General features: G+C 41.7%; 1 protein-coding gene across 6 annotated transcripts in view; it reads left to right on the forward strand.

Annotated features, from left to right (window-relative positions):
* The window catches only part of PKN1 (protein kinase N1), an 85,760-nt gene that overhangs the window by 30,928 nt on the left and 28,967 nt on the right, over positions 1 to 25,865 (forward strand). For 4 of the 6 annotated variants that reach the window (XM_061616616.1, XM_061616617.1, XM_061616620.1 and 1 more), the window contains exon 1: positions 23,992 to 24,063. The exons of the other annotated variants lie outside the window; for them this stretch is intronic. In XM_061616616.1, coding sequence (XP_061472600.1) covers positions 24,019 to 24,063 — 45 coding nt within the window. In that variant the 5' untranslated portion in view covers positions 23,992 to 24,018. Of the gene's footprint in view, positions 1 to 23,991; positions 24,064 to 25,865 lie in introns of those variants that run through there. 6 annotated transcript variants of the gene reach the window in all.

Genomic DNA, 25,865 nt, shown 5'->3' on the forward strand with positions numbered 1-25,865 from the left:
CGTGTATAATGAAACTGGATCCCATGGCAACTGGCAAACACGACATTCTCATGTTGCCCATCCTGGTTCAGGTTGTTGGCTACTTTTTTCAGTGCTGCAGTGGATGGATTTTTTTTGTTCCATTGCTAATGCATTCCTTTACTCCTGCAGCATCTCTGTGATATTGCAGGCATGTTCTGAAAATGTTAATATTTCACCACATAGTGAAATATATGGTAGCCATAGGAGAACATGAGTGGTTCTCTGGTGGAAGGAGGTTAACAAACTGCCTTTGGTTGGGGCTTCTGGCCACTTCCTGCAGTTTGAATTCCAGAGATGCTGTGGGACAGGGATACCCTGTCTTGAGGTCTGGCCTTTCTGCACAGGGTTCATAATTGTGTTTAAAGAACAGCGGTAAGGGAGCGGTTTGTAACTTTCTCCCCTTGCCAATTCTGTACTCACACTGAGTCAAGACACGGTGAGTGCTGCCTCACTGGATATAGAAGATGCAAATTCTCTCTTTCCAAGAGCATCAACATCTGAGAGTTTAACCCCTTTCATTGATCAACCCTTGCTGATTAAAGAGTTACTCGATAGAAATGTCTGGGATGTCAGCACCAAAGACTACTATGCATTTCATTGTAGAATTGTGGAACAGTCTCCCTGTGGAGGTGCGCTTGGCGCCGACGCTGCTTTCTTTTCGGCGCCAAGTGAAAACCTTTCTTTTCACCGAAGCATTTTAACTTAGTTTAACTTAATTTTATACAAATTGCTGTAATTGATTTTTGATTGTTTTTGTCCTGTGGTATTGTATTATGATTTTACTGTACTTTGTTCACTGCCCAGAGAGCTATTGCTAGTCGGGCGGTTTATAAGCTTAATTAATAAATTAATAAAATAATATTGTTTGCAGACCTGTATGAGCTCCCTTGTAAAGAGGGTCAAGAACTTTGAATTCCATAACCTTGTTTGCTCATTCTTAAAGTCAGGTGGTTAGCAGACAGACAAATGCCAGTGTCTCTGGTTGGTGAGAGCCCTGTTCCACAGTGTTAGGACTATTCGGCTTATTTCACAGTGAGGGAAAATGAGGTACAGGGAAAGGGAAGGGATGGGTTGCTGTTCATCATTGATCATAGCCACTCTTAAAAAATGCCTAATACCTAGATATGGATTTTATCAGGATGGCTTCAGGAGGCCTTGTTGGGTAATTCTCTGTCCTGAAGAACCTGCATTTTAAAACTTTACCTTTACTGGGAGACAAGTTCTATTATAAACAAATATTACAAATGATTGCTGATATGCATTATGTCTGAAAATAATTTTCTCTTTCTGCAGTTCTCGCAGTATGTAGTGCAGAGTATGAATGCTTAAGAGTTGCTAAGGTCCTTCACCTCTGTTATGTTGTGGGACACTGGCATAACTCATTCATAAGATGGTTGCTGTTCTGCTCTTGCCTCTTGGGTCTTCACCATGTTTCACTGCACTAGAGAGGCTATGTCTAGGGAACTAGAATCCAAATTTCAGAGGAAAGTCTAGCATAGTCCCACACGGAGACATAGGAAATGGTTCTGTTTTTGTACTGCTTTTAATGGCCATAGGTTCCCTAAAAGAATCCCAGGAACTGTAGTTTGGTGAGGATGCTGAACTGTCAGTTTAGAGATCACTACCTTCTCTCTCATACCCACAATTAACTGTTTCATAGAGTGGGGGGAGAGAGGGAGGAATGAAATGCCTGGCATCTTTCTAGGGCAGCCTTTCCCAACCAGTGTGCCTCCAGATGTTGTTGGACCACAACTCCCATTTTTCCTGACGATTGGCAATGCTGGCTGAGGCTGATGGGAGTTGTAGTCCAACAACATCTGGAGGCACACTGGTTGGGAAAGGCTGTTCTAGGGCTTAGAGCAGGGGGGGGAATTGGGTCTGGCCACGAGCCAACTTTGACAGGTGGGTGGGGATATCCACTTGTCAGTCTTCTGACATGGGGTCATTATGATATCAGGTGACAACTTCAAAGGGGTGCTCTCTCTGGCTCTCAGAGCAAGTCCTATTGGTTGCACTAGCGCAGCTGATCCCAGTGTAGTTTACTGACAATATTGATCAACTGATTGGTGCAGTCAGCGAGCCCCACTTGCCAAGGAACAAAATAAGTCTTATCTTTACCTGCCTCACACCTGACATAACATATAAAAACAGATCTGGGGGAAATGCCCTCCCAAGCCAAATTGAGATGCCTGTAAAGCATCCTCAGGCCCATTGACTGGAGGTTCCCCATCACCAGCCTAAAGTCTAGGCCGTAGGCTGATATGGTGCACTGCCCAGCTGCCTTTTATGCCTGCTTGCCCTTAGTGAACTTGCTGTCATTCTCATGGCGCTAATTGCATTGCACCCAAGAGCAAATGCAATTCTAGCTCCACTAAATGCATCCTAGTGCTACTGGTATGGGTGGGTTCGAATGTCATTGGGGACATTACTGACTTCATATTAACCTTAAAACAATGTGGACATAGTCCTTAATGTGCAAGCTTAGTCACTGGTTCCTTGCCCTGAGTTTGTGCTGAGAGAAGAATCAGCTGTGCAACTAGCTCTCCTCTACGCAGTGCAAATCTTTCTGAAGGCTGCCTGGAGGAAAAGGCAACAATTTCCCTTGGTGCCCAGCATCTGAGTCACTTTCTCCCATTTGGCCCCTGTCCAGGTTTGAGTTGGGGAGAGGGGTGGGGAAAAGTGCAGCCTGCTTTTAGAGATGAAGCCACTCAGGCAAGTAATACTTCTTAAATTCCCTCTTCACAACTGCTGCAGGTTCTACTCAGACTCCCATCTATTTTGGCAATGCTTTGAGTTCCTCCTGCCTTTTTTTTTTTTTTTAATAAGGGGAAAAGTGCTTCTCCAGTGCTTTCAGCTTATGGATGCTAGTAGCAAGAATGTTTTTTTGAGACCATTTATTACAATCTCTGCTGAACTGTAGTGACCTAAAGTATGGAGAGCTTGCTGGCAGGAACTTAGGTGGTTTGGCCCTTCTCAACCCTTCTCTAAGTTTCTAGTGTGTTTGTAGTGCAGGATTCACTCTTACTATTTGTCCTTGGCCTTGATCTGTAGTTCTGGTTCTCTTCAAGGCAAAATAGTTTGGTTTGCTTGTGTTCTCTGTATGCAATGGTTGGATGCCCTGGATAGCGCTCAGAGGGTAGGCAGACAGGGAGCTTCTATGGGAAGAAAGAAGCCAGCTGGGTCATACAGAGAGACTGCTTGTGCTTCTTTAGCCTGAGAATGGCTAATGTGGGAATTGGCCTAGATTTGCAGAGCCTGACACCGGCAGTCAGCCATACATCACAAATGTGCCAAACTTACGCAGATCTCTGACATATGTCTCCTTTCTTTCCTTATTTTTGTGTAAAGAATTTTATATCAGCCTTGGAGCACTTAAGAGTCTGTTCTCTATCTGATTGTAACCCTTTAAAGGGGAAAATAAGGTCTAAATATGGAGGCAAAAAAAAGTCTATTCTGAAGTAACCAGAGAATAAAGGCTGCAAAGGCAGAAGGTGAAGGTAACATTCTGACTCTTACATTGTACTGTCTTGTATCAACAGACTTGGTGCTCTAACAGAATTCACACAGGTTTGCCTGGTACAATGATGGCTGAAATCACACTCCTTCCAAGAAACAGAAAAGGGTTCTGGTTTCTTATTCAGTTGTAATAAGCAGCCTCTAGACTAGTTCCTCTGTAAGCACAGATAAGCAGTGAATCCCTCCTTGCTGGTTTGCTGCATTCTTTTGGAAGGATACAAACAGCCCTGGAAAATGCTACTGTACAAAGGTTTGGGGTAATATCACCCTAGCAGCTCTTCCCCACAGTGCATGAGGGCTGGAAGTACTGATATACCTTGGACTTTGCAAGCCAGAGAAAAAGCAGTAATTGTCAGGAGGCTCTCTCAAAATAGGAGGACCCTTTTCTGCCTCTGTACAGGGTGCTGTATGGACTGGGGGTCTAGGGGAAATGGTAGTCATCCGTTTCACTTGAATCATTCCTGATGGAAACTCTGGTTTAACTGAAAGTGTAACTTTCCATAAGCAAACCAGAATTTTCATGGGGAAAGCCAGAGCTAGATGAAGAGGATAGGGGAGCTCCTGTCTCACCTGTTTTCTAACATTTTGGAGGAGGGAAGAGCAGATATTTCCATTCTTCCTTGCAATAAAACTACTAGCGTAGAATACATTTGCATTCCCTTAATAAATTTGGAAGTTTAGAAACAAAGGTATTGACTGAAAGACATTTTTCCTGTTATCTCATTACTCCCCCAGACACACCAGATATGTTACACCTGGCAAGTCTGAGAGATGAGGTTTTTTATATGCTTATAAGTATTTAAAAAAGGAAATGTTCAAGAAATGTGAATTATAAAATGCAAGAGGTTTAGAAAAGTGTTTAAGGGATATATTAACCTAAAATCCTTAAATACATCATTAATTTTAACATATGAGATTTTCTTAGGTGTTCAGGTTTTGTTAGAAAACACGAGAACAGTATCAATGGCACAATATAATTTGAGTGTCAAAGATGAAGTCTCAAGAAATCATGTTTTAAAAATGAAACATGCAATATGTAAATTCTTCATCCAGGTATCTTTTCTTCTAACACAGCTTGGAATTGGGGATGAATTGAGCAAGGGTTCTCCTGGGATACTTTGTAGATTGTACAAAAGCTAGAATGAAAGAAGATCTATCAAAATGACTAGTGGAAGCCTCTGTGCCAGAGAGCAAATAGCTTACAAAAGCCTAAATAAATGATTGGCGGTGGGGGTGGGGAATAGGGACTAGAAGTCTGTGTCCTGTTCCTTTTGTTGTTGTTTGTTGTGGTTCTGTCAGGAAAGTGGGGGATAGTTATTAAAATAAGAGTATTGGGAATTGGGGCTCCACTGTCCCATATCTCTTCCCCAAGCCTTCCTGGCAACGGTCTAAAACAGTGATGGGGAATTCCAGCTCACCAGCATAGTTAGACCTGCCAGACCTTAGAGATTGGCCTGCCAAGCCATTTTGACAAGCCACACCCACCCCTCCCATACCTGGCTTCATATATGATGTCAGCCAGAGGAAGGTTCAAGCTACAGCAGCTGCAAAGGAAGAATTAGGAGTGCTTTCTTAGCCAGGGCCAACACTGAAAGTGGTCAGGGCCAAACACATATATACAGACTCAGTGCGGTGTAAGGGTGTTGGGCTCCGACCTGGGAAACCAGGGTTCAAATCCCCACTTAGCCATGAAGCTCACTGAGTGACCTTGGGCCAGTCACTGTCTCTCAGCCTAACCTGCTTCACAGGGTTGTTGTGAGGATAAAATGGGAAGGGAGAACCATGTAAACCACCTTGAGCTCACTGGAGAAAAGGTTGGGATATCAGTGTAATATATAAATCTTACATTCATTATTTCTCTCTCTCTGTGCGTCTCTCTCTCTCACACACACACACATGCCCCTTAGTTCTTTGATGTGTGCTGAATCACTCCCCACACACAAACATGTCCTGTTCCAGTTGCAGTGTGCTGGCCATGAAGAAAGACAGTAATCTCTTCCTCCATGACCATCTATATTGGGAGGTGAAGCAGAGTGTTCTGTCATTGCATCATCAGCCCAGTCATGCAGAGCAAGTGACTCTGCTCCATCAACCTGATACAAGTGGCCATGGAGGAAGAAAGCTAGCGCTCTGTGATGGCGGAGGAAGTAGAATGGGACAGATGAAGGGTGTGTGGACTATGGGGAGCTCGGGGGGACAGGGACTAGGATTTGGAGAACTTGGAAGGCTGGATTAGGCCCATGGGCAGGTGGTTCCCCATCCTTCATATATGTACAGCATGAAGGTTGTTACTAGTGGAGACTTATTTGCAAATTATAAAATATTTATATCCCACCTCTTCTGCCTGGTAACAGGGCTCTAAGGTGGCTGGCAATGTGAAAATAATAAAAATAAAAAGTATTCTTTAAGGCAGTGGTGAGTTATGACGGAGGGGGAGGGATAATGGGAAATGCCAGTCCAAAGGCTTTTGATGCTGCTGCTGCTGCTGTTGCGCCTGTTTCAATGGTTGCTTTTCAGAGGTGTTCTTGATGATAAGAGTTGGAAGAGGGGAGGTCACATGACAGCTGGGATTAGGGAAAAGTTGGATGTGATGCACAGGGTTCCTCTTCCCTCCCACCCCATCTAGTAAAACTTATCTTGTATCACATGACATCCGGCATTTCCTTGCCTCCAGGTCCACACCATTACCAGGTGGGGGAGGGGCAGATGCTAGAGGGAAATGCAGAATGTTGTGATATGACACAAAGTAAGATGTATTTGATATGCAGCTGTTGCTTTTGGCTGCAGCCATACACTTACCCTCCTATCTTGTTAGGCCCTCAGTACCTGTTGTGCATGGAGTCTTGAGTGTTGAGAGTATCAAGGATTATTTGTGCAGGAGTATGCATTTTGCAACCATTAGAATTGCTGCTTGGTAGCTGTAACATCTAAAGCTTTCCTAGATAATGCTAACTGCAGCAGGAATATTACCTCTTCCTTCTGCTCTCCCCCTCCCCCCAATTGATGAGCACAGAAATCCTGGCAGTAAAGTTAACGTCTTTGTGCCCATTGCTTATGGCTTTGTGTAGGCTCTTTGCCAAGCTGCATGAATTATTTATTGCACTACTGCATCGGCAGCTGGTTAATACCCTGCGGGATACATTTTAAAACTGCCTGTGCCTGGAGAGCTCAGATATGCATAGGGGGTAGTGCAGGATATAGTCTGCTTCCCTCATTTCAACTCTATGAAATACCGTAATTTTTTCCCTGTTTTTCATGACCTCAGATTTGAGCACTATTATTATGACAAGTGATGCTTGTGATTAGAGATGTAAAATTTCCAGAAATATTGAAGCGGTGAAAGTTCAATTTTTTGCCCCAGAAATTTTGGGGGAAATTAGAGGAAATACAGTACGTACTTATGAAACCTAAACTTAGTTTACTGCATTAAGAACATAAAATGTACCATTTGTAGCTTAGAATATACTGTTGAATGTAATTTTTGGCATTTTTATGAAATCTAAAACTAAATGTCTTAATTTTGTACAATCAAACTTGCAAATATACCCAGTTGTAGTCCATTTCTTTCTGTGAGTCTTAGTTAGAGCTCACGTCTCACCCAAAGTTTCAGAGTTTTCCTCTGAGGCTTTGGCACCCATCTCTTTCTGACCTTCTTATCCTCCTGCATGGCAGGGCAATAAGCTGCTTGTTGCCCAGTCTGTAGCAGCATGTCGTTTCACTGTTTTAAGGGGAGGGAGGGCCAAGCGGAAAGGACAAAAGAAGCAAGATCTTATTGCCAAACTAGACCAAAAGTCACCAGAAGAAGGCTAGCCACAATTCACAACCAATGAAGATCCTGAATAATAATACTCTCTAAGTGTAGAAATGCATCTTAGATTTTAGTGTTCTGTATGTCAGAATTATCATTCTAATGCTGGAGATTATCTTGCATAAAAAAATCTTAAAAGCATTTCACTCATTCTGAAAGGGAAAGTATTTCACAGGAATTTTTTCAGTCTTTCCCAACATTTCACATTTTCTAATGGACAATTTTTTTAAAAAAATCATGGTGGGGAAGTGTCATCCCCCTCCATGCCCTTACAACTTTACTAGTGAGGTCAGAGAATAGCAACTCTGGGAAGAAAATTGTTGAGCATCAGAAGTGGAATTTCTCCTAGAAAATTCCTTTTCTCCTAGAAAATTCCCTGTCTTGCCTTGCGGGGCAGGTTGGGCTCAGTATGGTAGCCACCTCCTATGGTCACTGATGTTGTGCTTTCTCTCCTTGCCTCAGACATAAAGTAAATGCATGCTTTTTGTACTCATTGCCTGTTGGGGAGGTTACTGAGGAGGAGAAGCAGGCTGTGTGTATGCTTTGAACCAGCTCTTCCTCCCCAACCTAGCATCTTGTTTTGAGGCCCTTCTCCAGGTCCCCCCTCTGAGGGAGACTCAGACGGTGCTAATAGGGAGGAGGGCCTTTTGAGTTGTGGCTCTCCATCTGTGGAACACGTTCCCCAGTGAGGTCTGCCTGACATATTTTCAGTGCCGGATAGACACCTTTTCTCCCCAGACATTTGATAAACTAAGAATGCAATCCAATGCATGTCTACTCAGAAGTAAGCTCCATTGGCCTCAAAGAGACTAACTCCCAGGTACGTTTGTATTGGATTGCAGCCTAAGATGATGATAATTGTGTTAGTGTGCTGCCAAAGCATTCTGTGACTGTATGGGAATGGGGATGGTTGTCTTATTTTGTTTTATAATATGATATATTTACTTTTTTTAACAATGTTGTAAGTCGCTTGGAGACTTTCAAGTAACAAGTGACTAAAATTATGTGCGTTCATCAATTAAGACTTATGGTGACCCTATGAATCGGTGACTTCCAAATAACATGTCATGAACCACCCTGTTCAGATCTTGTAAGTTCGGGTCTGTGGAATTTTATGGAATTTTTAGATTCTTTTATGGAATCAAGCCATCTCTTGTTTGGCCTTCCTCTTTTCCTACTCCCTTCTGTTTTTCCCAGCACTATTGTCTTTTCTAGTAAATCATGTCTGCTCATGATGTGTCCAAAGTGTGATAACCTCAGTTTCATCATTTTACCTTCTAGTGATAGTTCTGGTTTAATTTGTTCTGATACCCGATTATTTGTCTTTTTCACAGTTCATGGTATGCACAAAACTCTCCTCCAACACCACATTTCAAATGAATTGATTTTTCTCTTAACTGCTTTTTTCACTGTCCAACATTCACATTCATACATAGAGATCAGGAATACCATGGTCTGAATGATCCTGACTTTAGTGTTCAGTGATACATCTTTGCATTTGAGGACCTTTTCTAGTTCTCCCATAGCTGCCCTCCCCAGTCCTAGCCTTCTTCTGATTTCTTGACTATTGTCTCCATTTTGGTTAATGACTGTGCCCCAAGGTATTGATAATCCTTGACAAGTTCTATGTCCTCGTTGTCAACTTTAAAGTTACATAAATCTTCTGCTGTCATTACTTTAGACGTCACGTGCTTTTGTGCTTTCCTCTTTAACTTCCTTCAGCATTCATTTCAAATCATTACTGGTTTCTACTAGTAGTATGGTATCATCCACATATCTTATTGATATTTCTCCCTCCAGTTTTCACACCTCCTTCATCTTGGTCCAATCCCGCTTTCCTTATATGTTCTGCGTATAGATTAAACAGGGTGATAAAATACACCCTTTCCGATCAGGAATTAATCAGTTTCTCCATATTCTGTGCTTACAGTAGCCTCTTGTTCAGAGGGTTGCACATCAGGACAATCAGATGCTGTGGTACCCCCACTTCTTTGCTGTAATCTATAAAGCACAGGGTGATTTCCTTCTGAAATTCCTTGGTCCATTATCCAACGTATGTTTGCAATATGATCTGTGGTACCTCTTCCCTTTCTAAATCAAGCTTGGACATCTGGCATTTCTTGCTCCATATATGGCAGGAGCCTTTGTATTAGAATATTGAGCATTACTTTACTTGCATGGGCTATTAAGGCAATAGTTTGATAATTACTGCATTCCCTGGGATCCTCTTTCTTTGGAATTGGGATGTATATTGAACATTTCCAGTCTGTGGGCCATTGTTTAGTTTTCCATATTTGTTGACAAATTTTTGTCAAAATCTGGACAGATTCAGTCCCAGTAGCTTGTAGCAACTGTATTGGTATGCCATCTGTTCCTGGTGATTTGTTTCTTCCAAGTATTTTATTTCACCTCACATTCTAACATTTCTGGTTCTTCATCATTTGTCCCTACGTACTAGTTGCTGTATTGTTGCATTTTAGGGTTCTAACCGTAGTTCTATCTCCTTTTGCTTTTGCTTGCCTTTTCTCTTTAACCATTTTAAGAGTTTCTTCAGTCATCCGTTGAGGTCTTTCTTTTTAACTAGAGGTATTGTCTTTTTGAATTCTTCCGTGATAATGTCCCTGACTTCAGTCCATAGTTCTTCTGGTTCTCTGTCAACTAAGTTTAAAGCCTCAAATCTGTTCCTTATTTGATCTTTATATTCTTCTGGGATGTTTTTTAAATTGTATTTTGGCATTATGATTGCTTTGTTCTTTAACTTTGCTCTGATTTTTACTTTACTCTGATTTTTGATATTACCAGTTCATGATCTGTACCACAGTCTGCTCCTCGTCTTGTTTTCGCAGAAAGTATGAAACTTCTCTGTTACCAATTATATAATCAATTTGATTCCTATATTGATCATTTGGTGATGTCCATGTGTACAGTCATCTTTTCGGTTGCTCAAAAAATGTGTTTGCGAGAAACAAATTATTGGCTTCACAGAATTCAATAAGTCTTCCTCCTGCTTCATTCAGGGCTTCGGAGTCGTGGAGTCGGAGTCGGAAGCAATTTTGGGTGGAGTCAGAGTTGGTAGAAAAGTTCCGACTCCGGCTTCAAAATAAAATTAATAATTTAATTTTTTTGTTTTAATGTATTTTAAGGTCTTTTTATGATGTCTTAGAGTGTTTTTAGCATTTCTGTTTACCGCCCTGGGCTCCTGTTGGGAGGAAGGGCGGGATATAAATCAAATAATAAATAAATAAAATAATATACATTTGCCATTTATGAAGGAGTCTGAGTCGGACAGTAGAAAAATAGAGGAGTCGAAGGTTTGACATACCAACTCCACAGCCCTGGCTTCATTTCTGTCTCCTAAGCCCCATTTCCCCACAATTCCTAGTTTTTCTTTGTTCCCTACTTTTGCATTCCAGTCCTCCATGATTATCAGCACATCTTGTTTTGGTGTGTGATCAATTTCTCCCTGTACTTCTGTGTAAAATCTCTCCAATTCTTCTTCTTCTGCATTTGCCTTTGGAGCGTAGACTTGGATGATGGTTATGTTAATAGCTTTCCCATTTAATTTCATTGATATAACTCGCTCAGACCTTGCGTTGTAGACTTTCCTTGGTTCATGCTTCTCACATTCCATGTTCCTATTGTGTGTGTCTTACAACTTTGGACTCTCCTTCTGTATTTGTGCGCGTCAGCCTCTGGGTATTCTTTCCAGACCAATAGCAACAACAAAGGAGTCTGAATTGTATGTTTTAAAGTAATGCTAGTTCCAACCCATGCTAGTGGTATATATATCTGTCCCCATGGTATGGAAGACAGAGAGAGAGAAAGGATGCTTATGGCTGGAGAATAATCCACTAGGCATATAGGCTCTATTACAGATTCTTAGCATTAGGGATTCTTTAGAGCTAATCTGTATTAAAAGAGACAGCTTTGCTGACTCCTAAATGGCATACATAACTTTTTCTTCTCTCCCCTGCCCCAATTAAGTAATATCTGTGGTGCTTCTGTAATCTTACTGAATTTCTGTTGTTTCTGCAGCCTAAATGAAACTTGAAAAGCTTCCCAGCGGCTGCTTGGCTAAAGGAACTTATTTGTCCAGCTGCTGAGATTCCATAAAGTACATTGAGGAGGGTGCTGTTATCAGTGAAAGCATGTGAATTTCAGACAGCTATGTAATAGCTGTCAATCTAGGCAATAGTCATTCTGGATATTTTTCTTGCATCAAGGTCACATGATCAATTTCCGTATGGCCTTTAGATTGTTTAGCAGCTCTTGGCTCCCTAAAGACCTGGTGACTCATGTAGAGCCTGAACTCTGAATTCCTTTGCAAACGAATGAATGCCTATTTACCTAACAAGTTTATGTACGGAATAATGTGAAAGCTCCAGTTGACTCCTTAGTCCTCCGGAGTTATTCCTGAGAAAGTTGGGCACTGGATTAGAACTCATGAGGCCAGGCCTCCTTTCTAGCCACTATTTTGTTGTGCTGGGCAATAATACAACAAGCTACTTCCTAGTTCTAAGCCATTGGACGCTGTGAAATATTGCTTTTTTTTCCTTGTAAAAAAAAGATTTCAGTAATGAATTGGAGTGCAATGCCATTTAAAGGGGGTGATAAATTGAGGTAAACTAGCACATTCTAGTTGCCATGACTCAATGAACCCTAAATATTTCTAACTTAGTTTGAAGGCGTCGAGAGTTCAAGTTATGCTTATAAACTGATCAAGCTGGAGAGCAGGAGTTTAAATGGGCTGGGATCAAATTCCAGACCTGGATGTTAGGCTTGCTTACTCTATGTTCAGAGCATAGAAGGTCTGTTCTCTAGGGACCAAAAATAACAGTAGAGTTTTGCTTAGACTGTACTGTTGTTAAGAACACTCTCTAATTCTCTGTCGGGATTACTTTGCTACTGTAAAACACCCAGTGATAAGTCCAAGCCACATATTCCAATTTTGAGCCATGGGATCTTTCTTATCAGTGGCCCCATGCCTTGATGATATCCATGGGAAAAGGATTTTAAAGATGCCATCCATGTGCATGGGGAGCCAATCGGGGGCATTGGGATCCAGTCAGGGGTACAATTCACAAGCACAATCCTCTGACTGGCAAACGTTGTAACATGTAAGGCTGACACCTGTGTTGCTCCATGTTCCCAGAGCAGTGTGGTGCACACTTTCCGTACTGAAGCCATCTGGGCTGTGTTACTGAGCTCCCATTGTCTCTCTGACTTGAGATGGAGTGAATGGCCACATTGTGATGTCCAGGTTCTCAGCTGTTGAGTAGCTCAGGCCAAGAGGGATCAGTGTCTGCCAGATGGGAGAATGGGTGGGGGGTGGTCAGTGCTCTCAGAGAAACTGGGAAGTCCAGCAAAACATTGTGCTATATTAAGGAGCACTCCGCTGCATGTTCAGCATAGATGTTGAATTTGGCCACATGGAATTAAATCCAGGCTGTTCTCAAGGTACAACATAGAATCCTAGCTCTACCAAAGTGGGTCTTTACTAGCTCAAAGTGTGCTGTGTCCCTGTGGAATTATGGGGAACCTGATATCGGGGTCCATGAATGTGCAGGCATGCTTGGGCACCAAAAGCATGGTGGTCCCTGTGATGTTCCTATATTAATGTATATATGGTAAGTGTTGTTGTTTTAGAAGATACATGGTAAGTGGAGTGAAAGAGGGGGAGTGAATGGGCAGTAGAATGCAAGATGATTGGCTGAGTGTTTAAAATGGCTGAATGTATAAAAGGAAGAGTGAGAGTGGAATCTGGGGGGGGAGAAGAGAAAGAGGTGGATGTTGATAGGTGGATGTGGTGTGAATTTGAGAGAGTTGTTTGCCAGGAGAGCGTGAAGAAGGAGGGAGGTGGAGTTCGGATTAGTATTGAGTAAAACCATATGCTTATGTGCCTTAAGAAGAAATCTTGTTAATCTTGTTAGCTTTGTTATTTGTAATAAATACTTAATTTGGTTTACCAAAGGTCTGATCCTTGGCTGGGGTTTCACAGACCAGAAGGGAGGGTAAGGTAATGACCAAGGCTGAAGGGGAACTGTAACAAATGGTGGCAGCGGTGAAGAGAATAACAATACCAGTATTCAGAGTCTCTGGGAATACTAGTATTGGGACGTTACTGGTGGTTGCCTAGCAGAGGGATCTGTTGAGATCTGTGCTAGAGCGGATAGGTAAACCATAAGAGAGAGCGGTCCGGACTGGTGGAGTCCCTGGTGGTGCCTAGTGACAGGCAGTAGCCACGTGCAGGTAGGAACCTGACAGGGAGAGCCAGGGAAGGACGCGTCACAGTCCCCAACATAGGGGCTAGTGCTATTCTGAGGACACTTCACAAAGTGAAGGCTATGGCTCAGAGACTGCGAGTTGCAAGAGGCCTCTTCTTTCTCACTCCAGCCATGCACAAAAACTTTGGAGTAGTCTGACTGAATCATTCAGGCTCTGCTTCACTCTCTGGCAACACCAGAACTTTGTTAGACAGAACCAGATGCATAATGGAGCAACTGGGGAATGACTTGGCCATAGGGAATACATGCAGAATGAATCCATCTTCTGCCTGGTCTGTGTAGAGTTGGGGAGGAAAAACAGGTTACACTAGGGAGAAAAGAGTTATTCTAAAACTCTAAGGTCTGTCTATCAAGAATGTGGAATTAACCTTGGAGCAAAAGCGCTTACTGCCTTCCCTAGGATCTGCAGCACAAACCATTCTGCATTCTTGTGCCCTGTAGCAATGTCTGCTTTGGTTCCTGGCCCCATTCCCATTGTGCAGTGGTGAGAGTCTGTTGGTAAGCTGGGACTTAGCCAGGATATCTTGGGTGTTTTTTTCCTGAGACTTCTGGTGAGAACTAGATGAAAAGCATCTAGGAATACTAGGGAAGGCAATGCTGTCCAAGCTTTACAGCAAGGAAGCAATGAGATCAGACTCCTGGATTCTCTTCCAAGCTGTACGAGGATGGTCTGACAGGATATGATGCATTTTTAAAAAGCAGTGAAATGTGGTTTCAGCAAGGAAGGAAAGAAGTTTGTTCTGCAGTGATCCCTGCAATCCACCATGAAAGAAAAGGGTGAGGGAAATTATTATCTGAATGTATGCTCCTCAACCTGCAATTCTTGTATATGAAAGCCATAAGCAGCATCTTTGATCTGGTGTCATCAAAAAGGAAGGCCAGAGAAGGATCCTTTTGTATGCCAGCTGGCTGGCTTTTCTCAGACCTTTGGGCATTCTTAAAGCTATTGTGTGGAAGATAGTTGCTTTCCTTTTATAGCTTTGCTGAATGCTGGTCCCCGAGGGGAAGTCCTACCATCCAGTAAAACTGGGAGCAGCCCAGCTTGTTCTATACAGAACACAAGACTTACCTTAAGTTTAGATTTTAAGGCTGCTCTTTTAGATTTTGAACTCTGTCATAGACTTGAGAGCTGATCCAGTATATTATAAATAAAATCATTTTTCCATGTGTCTGTGCAGAAGAGTCTCCTTTCCGCCGCTTTCTTCTAATACAATTTTGGTTAAGAGGGCTACAATCTATACACATTTATACTAATCCAGTAAAGGTGATGATTACTCTAGATTTCTAGGGAGATGCATGGTGTATTTTTGTAGTAGTCAGAAGACAAGTGATTGATTTAAAGGTCACCATGTTTATTCTTTATTCTTTAAATATACCCAGAGTTCTGATTTTGGTCATATTAAATACGATAGCCTATCGTTAACTGTTGCAAAAAACTGTTTAAAAAAAAAACTAAATAAGAGGACAATCAAAATATATGAAATTGTCATTTATTTTGTGAATTATACATTCCTTTATTTTCTGTGTATATGTGTAGGACTCAACATACACATTCTTAAATATCAGTAAACAAACCCATAAATAGCATGCCAAATGAACTTAAACTCTGACTTGACTAGAGATGGAAAATTGGGGGAAGTTCTTAGGGTGCTCCCCAGTAGCCATTCCATTATTTCAAGGGTAACTAAGAGAATTTGGGCTTAGGTAGTGATCTAATGAGTCAATGGTTCGAGTTCAAGCAGAGCATTTGTTGCATGTCAGACTGGAACAAAGGCTTAGGGATAAGCCACTCTGAGAAAGGAGAACAGTTACCCAATGGGGATAATGAAAATTTAGGATACATAAAGTAGTACCTAATTTTGATGGTGAACCTAACGTGGGAGGACAGTCTCTCTATATTGTGCGCCCGGTGCTGTGTGCAGCACTGATTGGTTAGAAACCAATGATATCGCTACCACCCCATCTACCTGAAGCACCTTGTCGATGTTTTTAAAAACTTACTCTGTTTTCAAAAGAAGGGAAAGGAGAAAGATGAACAAATGTGCATGCAGCTTAAAATATTTATTTGAGGCATTTTTATACACTATACCCATAAGACTTCTAGACTGTTTACAATAGTGAAAAACAATACAACGAAACAATACAAGCATAAAAACAGTAGATCAGTACACAGCTAAGGGGACAGCCCACCTAAATTACAGGGGAAAGGCAAACCAGATTGTTGCATTGGCATTTGATTCACTAGCCAGAATGTGTGGTCTCGTGCTCCAGAGCATGAAGAGGATATCTATGTAATAGCAGAATTGAAGGGTATGTGAAATCTGTGATACATGTGGGGAGAGTAGAAAGCACACATGCTGAATTGGTAGATTTCAGATTTAGATATTGATATCATGGCTGTACTATAGTAAAGTTGAATATTAATATTAATATACAGAACAGCACAAAATCATATCTACTATAGACTTATCCTAGCTGTAATCCTGTGTGCTGGTGCAAATCTTTTTTTAAATGGATTGAGATCCAGTTTGGAATCTAGCTGCTTTGACCCCCGGCCCAGGTGCACCGTGGCATTGGTTGCATTTAAAGGTGGTTTTGAATTGTTTTGTTTCTAATGCTCTATGCAATGGGTTTGTTAGCTTGCTTATTCTATCAGGGCAGGGCAGCCCAGGGAATGTGGTGTTCCCTGTGCTGCAATATGATTTGGTAATTTGAATTATCCCAGCAGGTCATTGTCTCTTTTTATGACATCCATGACATAGTTTCATAGTTCTAAGCCTCTGTACCTCTAAAACAACTTATCTTCCTTCTGTGTCCTCTAGAATATATGCATATTCATGTACACTCTTTTCTTGATAAATACTTTTGTGGTGTGTGATAAACCTCAATGGCAAAGCAATGGGTGAAAATAGACTGCCATGAAGAAGGAAAAGAAGCCTTGCCTATAAGGCCAAATCGTAAACTTCATACCAGTTAGCTGCTGGAAGCCTGTGGACCAAGCATCCTGTCTAAAGACCGTAGGATCAGATGTACATTTTTTGTTCATTTTTTAAAATCCAAAAATACAGAAAAGTTTAAAAAAGAGAAAATATTATTGTTATCCAAAAGTCCAAAATAGTATAAAAAAGTGAAATAGCTTAACTATCCAGAATAGAATAGCTTTAGTTATACAGACACAGGAGTGGCTGTATACTATAGCTAGCATGGATTTTTCACATTCTGCAATGTTAAATGGAAGATATCCCCCCATGCCATTCTGAGGCTTCCCATAAGCTCATTTCAAAACAAAACCTTACAAAACTTATAATTCTGAACTCAGAAACGCTTGCTTAACAACCCTGTCAATTTTCATGGCGATACACAAAACAGTCAGAGAGAATCGAGAGTTCAAAGTCTAAAAAGAGAGAGAAAAACCTCAGAGCCCTTTTTGTCTTTTTTCTGCCAGAGTTCTCATAATCTGTTGAAATTCATTAAAAATCAGCCATGTTCACAGAGTACCTGTAATCCTAATACTGACCTTGCTCCATACTCTGACCTTCATCTACTGCAGTTTAAAAGTTAAAAAAAAATGCCTGGTTGATTTTTAATTAATTTAAGAAATTTTGGCTGGAAGCCTATTATAACGCGGGGCATGCTCAGTAAGGACCAACTGTCAGTGTTCTAAAAGCCTCACAGCTGCTGGGGTTGGCTAATCAGAGGGCCACACCCACACCAGACTTGATTTCACTTGAGACAGTCATGGCTTCCCTCAAAGAATCCTGGGAAGTGTAGTTTGTGAAGGGTGCTGAGAGGACACTCCTATTCCCCTGAGAAAATGGTTTAACAGTCAGCCACTCTGATTAAAGGTCTGTGAGAGAAACAGGGTGTCTCCTAGCAACTCTCAGCACCCTTCACTTACACTTCCCAGGATTCTTTGAGAGAAGCCATGATAAATTGTTTTAAATTGTTTTTAAAAGATGTGTTTTTAAATTTGTATATTTGTTTTTAATGTTTTTAGTTATTGTAAACGACCCAGAGAGCTTCGGCTATGGGGCGGTATATAAATACACTAAATAAATAGATAAATAAATAATGATTGTCCAAAGTGTAATAGAGGCCTGATGTGGATGTGGCCAGGGACAGCTTTGTTTTAAATTTGGGTGGGAGGTAGGGTTGCCAGGTTCAGGGCCTGAGACTGATCCTGTATCTTTAGTAGAAGAGAAAGTCAGCCAAGTGCCAGTGTTCTTGCAACAATGTAATGGGAAAAACCACAAGGTAGAATTCTCCCTTCCCCCTGCCCAACTTTGAAAGATACAGAAGACATCTTGGTTGCCAGGCCCAGCCTGGTCAGTTTTACCTATCCTAATCATGATTGCATAGGAGTATATCCGATTCAACTCAATAATCATACAAGTGATCAGACCTACCTTTTCCCTCCTTCCCCTTTCCTCTCCCTTTCTCCTCCCCTCCCCTCTTCCTTCTTCCGCCTCCCCTGCCCACTCCAGCCCTCCGTCCCTCCCCCCCCGATCAGTTTTACCTATCCTAAGCATAATTGCACAGGAGTAAATCCCACTGCACTCAATAAACATGCAAATGTCCACATCTGTCCTCCTTCTCCCCTCCCCCTCCTGCCTGCTCCCATCCCAGTCCTCCCCTCTGCCTTTCCACCCCTCCCTCCTCCCCGTCCTCCCTTCCCCATCCCCTGTGGTCAGTTTCACCTATCCTAATCATGATTGCCGTGTGTGTGTGTGTGTGTGTGTGTGTGTGTGTGTGTGTGTGTGTAAATCCCACTTAACTCAATAAGCATGCAAATGATCTATCCATACTCAGCAAACTTGTGCAGGATCCCATTTCTTGGATTAAAAAGCAAGGAGATTCACTAATAGGCAAAAAACCTTGCGGTTTAAGAATGTACCTATAGCCCACAGATATTTCTACCAAAGTTAAAAAGCAGGGAAATTGTGCAGCTATAGTGAACGCACCAGGGGAGCAGGAGACCTGAACTCCTCTCTGAGATATTGTACTGCCCTACAAAGTTGTCAAAATGCAACCACTATTTGGGTTGGTCTTTCACAGTCCAATCCACTTGTTGTGTAGCTTGGAAGAATTTGGTAACGTGCCTCTGAGCATATGGTGAGTGGTGGCAACAGCTGTAATCAGCCCAAATAATAGAAAGAAGATATGTCCTGTGCTGATCTTGTTTTAGCCGGGAGGAAGCAACATTATTAAGACAGTTGATATAGTTCAGATGGTCACTTTAAATATGTCTGATTTACTTTGCAATTTTAGTGAAGTTTCCTATAGGAAATCATTTTCTTTTGCTTTTGTTTCTATGAATATGTGAAGTACAGCAACACTTTGCAAAATTTATACTAAAATTTATACTAAAAAAACTCCAAACATAATTGTGGAATAATGGCACTGGCTTCTGCAAAATAGTCTCCAGTGGACCTCAGAAGTTTCTCAATTTGCACAAGATAAGACAGTGGAAGGTGAAATATATTCTAGTAAAATTCTAGATGTGCTCTCTGTTTTTAATTGATCATGAACACATTGCCTTAAATGAAGTGGTTTAAACATAGCAGGCTGAAAACATGCATCCTCTTTTTTCCAACAGCTAGAGTCATTGCTGAAGTAGCAACATATTGTGATCAGTCTGATTTTACATCAAACTGCAGTTTCAGATTCAACTCTTAATGCACCCAAAATAGAAATAGAACATAACCTCCAATATAAAACACAAAAGGCTGTCTTCACCATCACATGACAATGACCAATAAAAAGGCTTTGAAATTAATAAAAATACATTTGACACAGATTTCTAGGATGAATGGGGCGGAATTTTCTGGTCCAGATTCTCTGTAGAAACATTAGTAACACAGGAAAGAAGCAAAGTAAGAAGAACATCAACAAACATACAAAAATATAATTCTCTATCTTTGGAGATGGCAGGTGTTGCCACCACTCACCATATGCTCAGAGGCACATGTTACCAAATTCTTCCAAGCTACACAGCAAGTGGATTGGACTGTGAAAGACCAACCCAAATTGTGTTTGCATTTTGACAAATTTGTGAGACAGTCCCATATCTCAGAGAGGAGGTCAGGTCTCCTGCTCCCCTGGTGCATTAGCTGCCCAATTTCCCTGCTTTTTAAAGTTTGGAAGAAATATCTGTGGGCTATAGGCATATTCTTAAACTGCAAGGTTTTTTGCGTATTAGCATTACGGTACAGTACATGATCATTGTATTCAATCAATTACTACTTTTATTGGCAATCAGATGACTACAAAGTGCTCCTACTTTGTTCTTCATGGCCTGAAGTTCTGCAAATAAAAAATGTTGTAACACCTTCTTGCCCAGCTCTTTATTATTGGCCTTTGGCTGCATGTTGACTAGATAGGAAACTATTTTAGATAAAAGCATTCATCATTCTAAGCTTTTTTTCCTGTTTAATTATAAGCCTAGCTACATATTGGTATTTGGAGGGGTATATCACCCCATGGTCTACTTTCATCTCTACATAATTCAGTACAAAATCCACAAAGTAATCTTGTAGGAAATGGGTGGAAGATGTCGGTGAAATTGTGTGTTTGACTTTATTAAATGCATGTGCATCTTTCCATTCTCACTTTTCAGATACATAGTTTCTCTTTCTCTGCCCAAGACATTTGAAACAGCATGAAAGATATAGTGAATGAGTGCTGTGCCCTCTGCCCTTACAATGTAATGCTCCTCCCAAGCCATGGTGCTCCATCACTGATTAAAGAAGTCTCTTCCCCCTTGTGCTGACCAATGCATTGCTGTGCCTGCTGCTACACTGTGTGAGGGTCAGCTCTGACTCTGAAGGAAGTGGGTGAGTCAGCAGCTCCGTTTCCTGCATTGCGTCAGGAGGTGTCCAGAACAAAGACTGAGGCTCTTTTAGGCTGTGACCTGGCCTGATTCCAGACCAGAGCTGAGTGAACTGGCTCTGTACACATGTTCCAGGTTGCAAGTTGGCTGAGCTGCAGATGCTGTTTGAGGTGCTAGGCTCATTTCCACGTCTCCACAACACAGTTGACTCAGTAGGAACTTGGTCACACGCTTGCTGTGCTACACCTCTGAAAGAACTCTCTTGACTGCTTTTTCATGACTCTCATCCAGCAGCAGCATTTTCTTAAGAGCTGCTTGTACTTTCCTTGTAGTCGATGATGCAGATTTTGTTTGCAGATTAATGCAGCAGCTTCTCTTTTATAAACTCACAATCAGATCACATGTTATGTTCATGCTTTTATTTAAAAGAGTGTTTTAAGTGTGAATCTGTTATTTTGAAGGAAAAGCAGCCGTGTGAGGCCCTGATCCTAAATGTCCTCCCAATCTAGATCAGGGTCCTGCATCAATTTCTTGCTGAAAAACCCCCTCCCCAATTTCTGTTTGCTCCCATGCTGTACTGTATAAATAACAGCTTGGTGTTTGTTTGTGTGTGTGTGACTTTCAGTAAGAAATTGGTATGGGGCCTCCAGTCTGGATTGGGAACACATTCTGGATCAGGGCCCCACACGGCTGCTTTTCCTTCAAAATAACAGTGGCCAGGTTGAATAAGACAAGTTTGCATTGTAGCTGCTCTAATGCAAACTTTTGTTGGCACATATGAGTTTAAAGCAGACCTGGCTAGGTTTGATACTGAAGGCTTTAGTCTTTATTAATAATAAATGTGGAATGACCACATTAGAGGTTTAATGTGGTCATTCCACAGCCAGGGTGCCACTGCTGAAAAGGCCCTCTCCTTGTATTGTAGAAACGAGGCACCTGGAGAGGGACTTGGCAGAAGATCTTAACTACCCTCTTTGAGAAGTGGTGTGTAAGAGCTAGAACATTGTCTAGGTGGGGAGAACTTTCCCCTGTAAAGCCAGTGCATTGAAGACACAGAGAGGAGATTGACAGTGAGATCTCAGAGATGAAATCCAGAGTTATTGCTTGCTCATACAGTCCCCTTGATTAGAAGTTATATGCTGAAGATGTATCTTTTTACCCACCCTATTATGATTGTAAATTGTTAACTGATTTTAATATTATATTTTTATATTGTTGTAACCCTCCCTGGGACCTTATGTTGAAGAGAGGGTAAAAAATAATAATAATAATAAAAACAAAATAAAACTTCTCTACTCTTATATCTGGTACTTCACATTCTGGTGAGAACTATGGATAGCTAAGAATCCCCTCGGCACCTAGTAAGGAAGGGAAAAATAACAAGGACAAGAGCTTGCATTTGTTTGGGCTACAATAATTCCAAGAGACTCTGTAACTTGGAGGAAAAACAGAGCAAATATCTCTTGCTCAGGCACATGTCGGAATACTTCATAAGCGGCTGTACACTTACTGTGATTTCACAGGAATTCAGAAAAGCCATAGATTGTGACAGGTAGTTGCAGAATTTAGCTTCTTAAGAATACCTGCTTTCATTTTCAGAATGAAAATCAGCTTCATAGACCTTATGGTTGAGGAAAATATGCTTAAAATCTGAGCTGCCAGAGGAGTTGCTGAATAAGACGGCCAATTGTCAGAGGGCAGGGCCACAGAACCACTCAACACAAGTCCTTGCTCCTCCTTTTGCAAAATAAATGATAAGAAATGAAAGGAATTGCAGAATATAGTAGGCAAAACAAGGGAAGTCATGCAAATTTACTTGTATAATTTACACAAACATCTCATTTTGACTTTTATTGATGCAACATTTGGGTTACTTTGGCACAGAATTCTGGTTTATTGGATTTGTTTAAACTACACAATATGTATCACCCTAGAGGGAGGGTTTACTGAGAAGGTATTCCAGGGGTTTGAGGGAGAGGAAAGTCTGAGCAGATTTTAAAATAAAATAAAATGGTACAACTGTTCCAGGATTGTAGTTCTTCAGAATGTAGATGAGAGATTGCAGGTTTGAGTGTTCCCTCATCAAAATCTCTCAGGCATGTGGAAAAGGTGGCAATAGCAAGGGTAAATGAGCTTTCTTCCTGTCATCATAGAGGACTGTACCATGTGTTCTTTGAATGTTACAATCAAGTCTTATAAGACAACTCTGACCTCATCTAAGTATGTGCTTGCCTGGCACAAAGGTGTATGTGTCTCTGGGATGTGGGGCAGGACATTTTATTTTTTAGAGTAGTATCTTGTTCTTCCACTAGATGGTCTTCGAAGTGCTTTGCAGTAAAAACAAACATGCAGTTTTAAAAGGGGATGCATCACTTATAGATGAAGATTATCTGGGAGTTTTCCTCGACCTTCATGCTGACATTTTTTCATCGGCAGAAAAGTGTATGGAATTAAAGTGTGCTTATGCAAATGCTGATCAAGGTACCAAATTCCAAACTGCAAAAAGGCACATGTGCAGTTAACGTGACTTGGGAGAGAGTGAAAAATGGAAGGATACTTTCTAGTCCAGTGTTGCTAATATGAGCAAGAAAAAAAGCTGCAAATAATCACAGTGCACAAGATGTCCCATTTAAAAAAATAATAATAACAAAGAAGAATTGTGCCAGATCCTGGGAGAGAAGAAATACTGCAAAGATGCCTTCTTTCTTCAATGTCGTGTGCAAAAGCAACGGGCATGCACAGCAGTGAGCCATAATGGGCCACAACCCTGGCTGTGGGATCTGTGCTACTCCTGCATAACTGCATCCCTGTTCTCCACTTTCTCTGGTCAGTGTTGTAAGGATTCAACTTCCACATAACCTGTAATACTTAGTTTGTCTTGTCTTGTGCCAATTAAGAACTGGTAGAGATCCTTTTCTGCCCTTTGTTGCTGGTGTGTGGGTGATTTGATAGCCTTCACTACTTTACTGTAGTGTTACTGATGTAAAGGTACCACATTTCTCTTTATTTTATGTTTCCAAAATATGGAGGAGAGGCCAGTTGTTTGTTGGTTGCCCCAATTGCCTGTGGTGCATCCTGAAATTGCTTTGCACCCAGCAGAGTCTAATCAAGTCTGCCTACTGCTTTCTGCATACCATCTGAAGGCTTGCAAACTGTGACCCTGTGGGCTCCAACATCATGCCCAGCTATCTCCTCCCCTCCCTGCAGTTTGATTGAACATCCAGCCATCCCCTATTGTGATATTTTGATTGGTCCTAATAAAGGCATTACCCTAATATGGTTCTGGGGAGTCCCCCCCCCAAAAAAAATTCACATGGAAGTAAAGATATAGGATGGCAGGTGACAAACCGGGAGGGGGGTCGTGTAACACTCCCCATCACTCCCTTCAGCTGTGGCCTGTATTCCGGTATTGCCAGTGAATACAGGAACTTTGTTAGGAAGTGGTTTGTTTGCTCACAGGCTGGAACAGCCGTTTGAATCAAGAGGCAGGAAATGAGGGTGTAGCCAGCACACAGTTCTGAGCAGACGGTTGGCCTAGTGTACCTCTCCTGGGGCTTGGGATGTCTCTTTCGGAGCCAGATACAAACCCTGAGCATGACCAGGAGGTACTTTTTTGGTGGTGGGGGGTATCAGAAGGTTCTCTTCTCACCCCCTTCTCTTTTTTTAAAGAATTAACTGAACAACTGGGGAGGAAGGGCAGTGTATATATGGAAAATTTATAGTAGCTAAGGGATGTATACCTTAAATTAGTAGAGCAGTATACCTTACACTAGTGGGAAAGGGGGGGCAGGAATCCTAGCCTAGGCTTGGGGAACACGGCGGTGTGAGTGTGAGATGTACATGTGTCATGAATGTAACTTGGGAACTGCATTGCCTTATCTACAAGTGACACTGCATGTTACAGTATACTCTGCTGTTCATATGTGTGCATGTGTATTGTAGATTATAGTGGTGTGCACCCATTCCTCTGCACATCATAGAGAGGGGCTACATTTAGACACAAAGGCAGAAAGCATAACTCTGTACAAGAAGCAGGAAATGTTACACCTGTGAGGCATATGTCAGCAATGGGTCTGAGGGAACAGGGCCTTATGGGCCTAAGCGTACGTTGCAAGCAGCAAGAGCATATGTAGATGAATGTGTGAGCAGTAAAGCATGTGTTTGAGGAAGAGGCTTGGTATCTTAGGTGCTGGAGAAAGGACAGACTACAGTACTTACTCTATAAAATGTCTGAGACCAAGAACCAACAGTGACAGATGTATAATACTGTGTGTGTATGTTAGTGAGAGAACGAGAGCAAGATGCATATAAAAGCTGGTAGAGGCCATAACTTGTCCATAGGCTGGGATGATGGTTTAGTACAACATATACTAATGTGACTATCATACACAAAATGTTTGGAACGCCAGACCTTATTGAATAGATTATATGCAGTTTCATGTAGTGCTTTGAAACTGGGGTCTTGCTCAGAATCTTTTATGCTCCAGCTTTCCCATCCCAGCTTGTTTATCTCAATCCAATATTCGACATCAGTGTGCTGTCTTTTCCTACTCTTTTCGGGTTCATTCTATTTCTGCAAGCATGCAACTAACGGTAGGAAATTGAAGGATATGCTGGAGGCATACTTGCCCCCTCTCTTTGGCAGTTCATCTTTCAGTTTGCAGACTCCACAGGCTTTGGGCATTGTTCCTAGAGTAGCAAGGGAACCTGTTATGCACTCATCTGTCTCTGTTGTACTCCCCCAGGCCTCTTGCTTAATTCCCTCCAGTAATTTTATGAGGATTACTTCCTTACAGGATGGCTTGTGTGAATGACTCTTAACTATAATTTGCCAAATTCACACCTGGGCTTGTATCTTGTAGTTGGGGCACTGAAGCAGGGACATTTTCTGACTGTGCCAGAAAGAGTCTGCCAGCCTGTATTGCCGATTCCAGGTTGGCACCAGTCAGACTGTTATTACTGAGAGGGTGCTTCTAATTTTTGCTCAGTCCCTTAGTTATAATCCCCCACTACAGAAGCAAAGCTTAAGTACATGCAATTGCATTTTGTGCATATCCTTCCTCTTTAATTGTTTGTCTATCCTTTCCCCTTCTCCAGTTGTGTTCCCAATCTGTCAAAGCAAAGATTGCAATCTCCTCAGGACGCAAACCTGTTTTCTTTTGCTTACATTACTTTTGAAAAGCATTTCATGTTGATCATACTATAGCAAAAGGCTTTGCAATTCTTATTTTGTTTGCAACAATTGCATGACTAGTCACAATTTATATACACTTTGCAGACACGCTTGTCCATGGACATGACTGAGCCAGGGGTTTTGGCTCAGGACAAAAGCTCACACTAGAACTCAAGGAGGACTTGACATATTTAGGCTGCAGCCTAAAGCGTGCATACTTCAAAGTGGTATAGT

This window comes from Rhineura floridana, chromosome 3 (genome assembly GCF_030035675.1).
Source record: "Rhineura floridana isolate rRhiFlo1 chromosome 3, rRhiFlo1.hap2, whole genome shotgun sequence".
Taxonomy (NCBI): domain Eukaryota; kingdom Metazoa; phylum Chordata; class Lepidosauria; order Squamata; family Rhineuridae; genus Rhineura; species Rhineura floridana.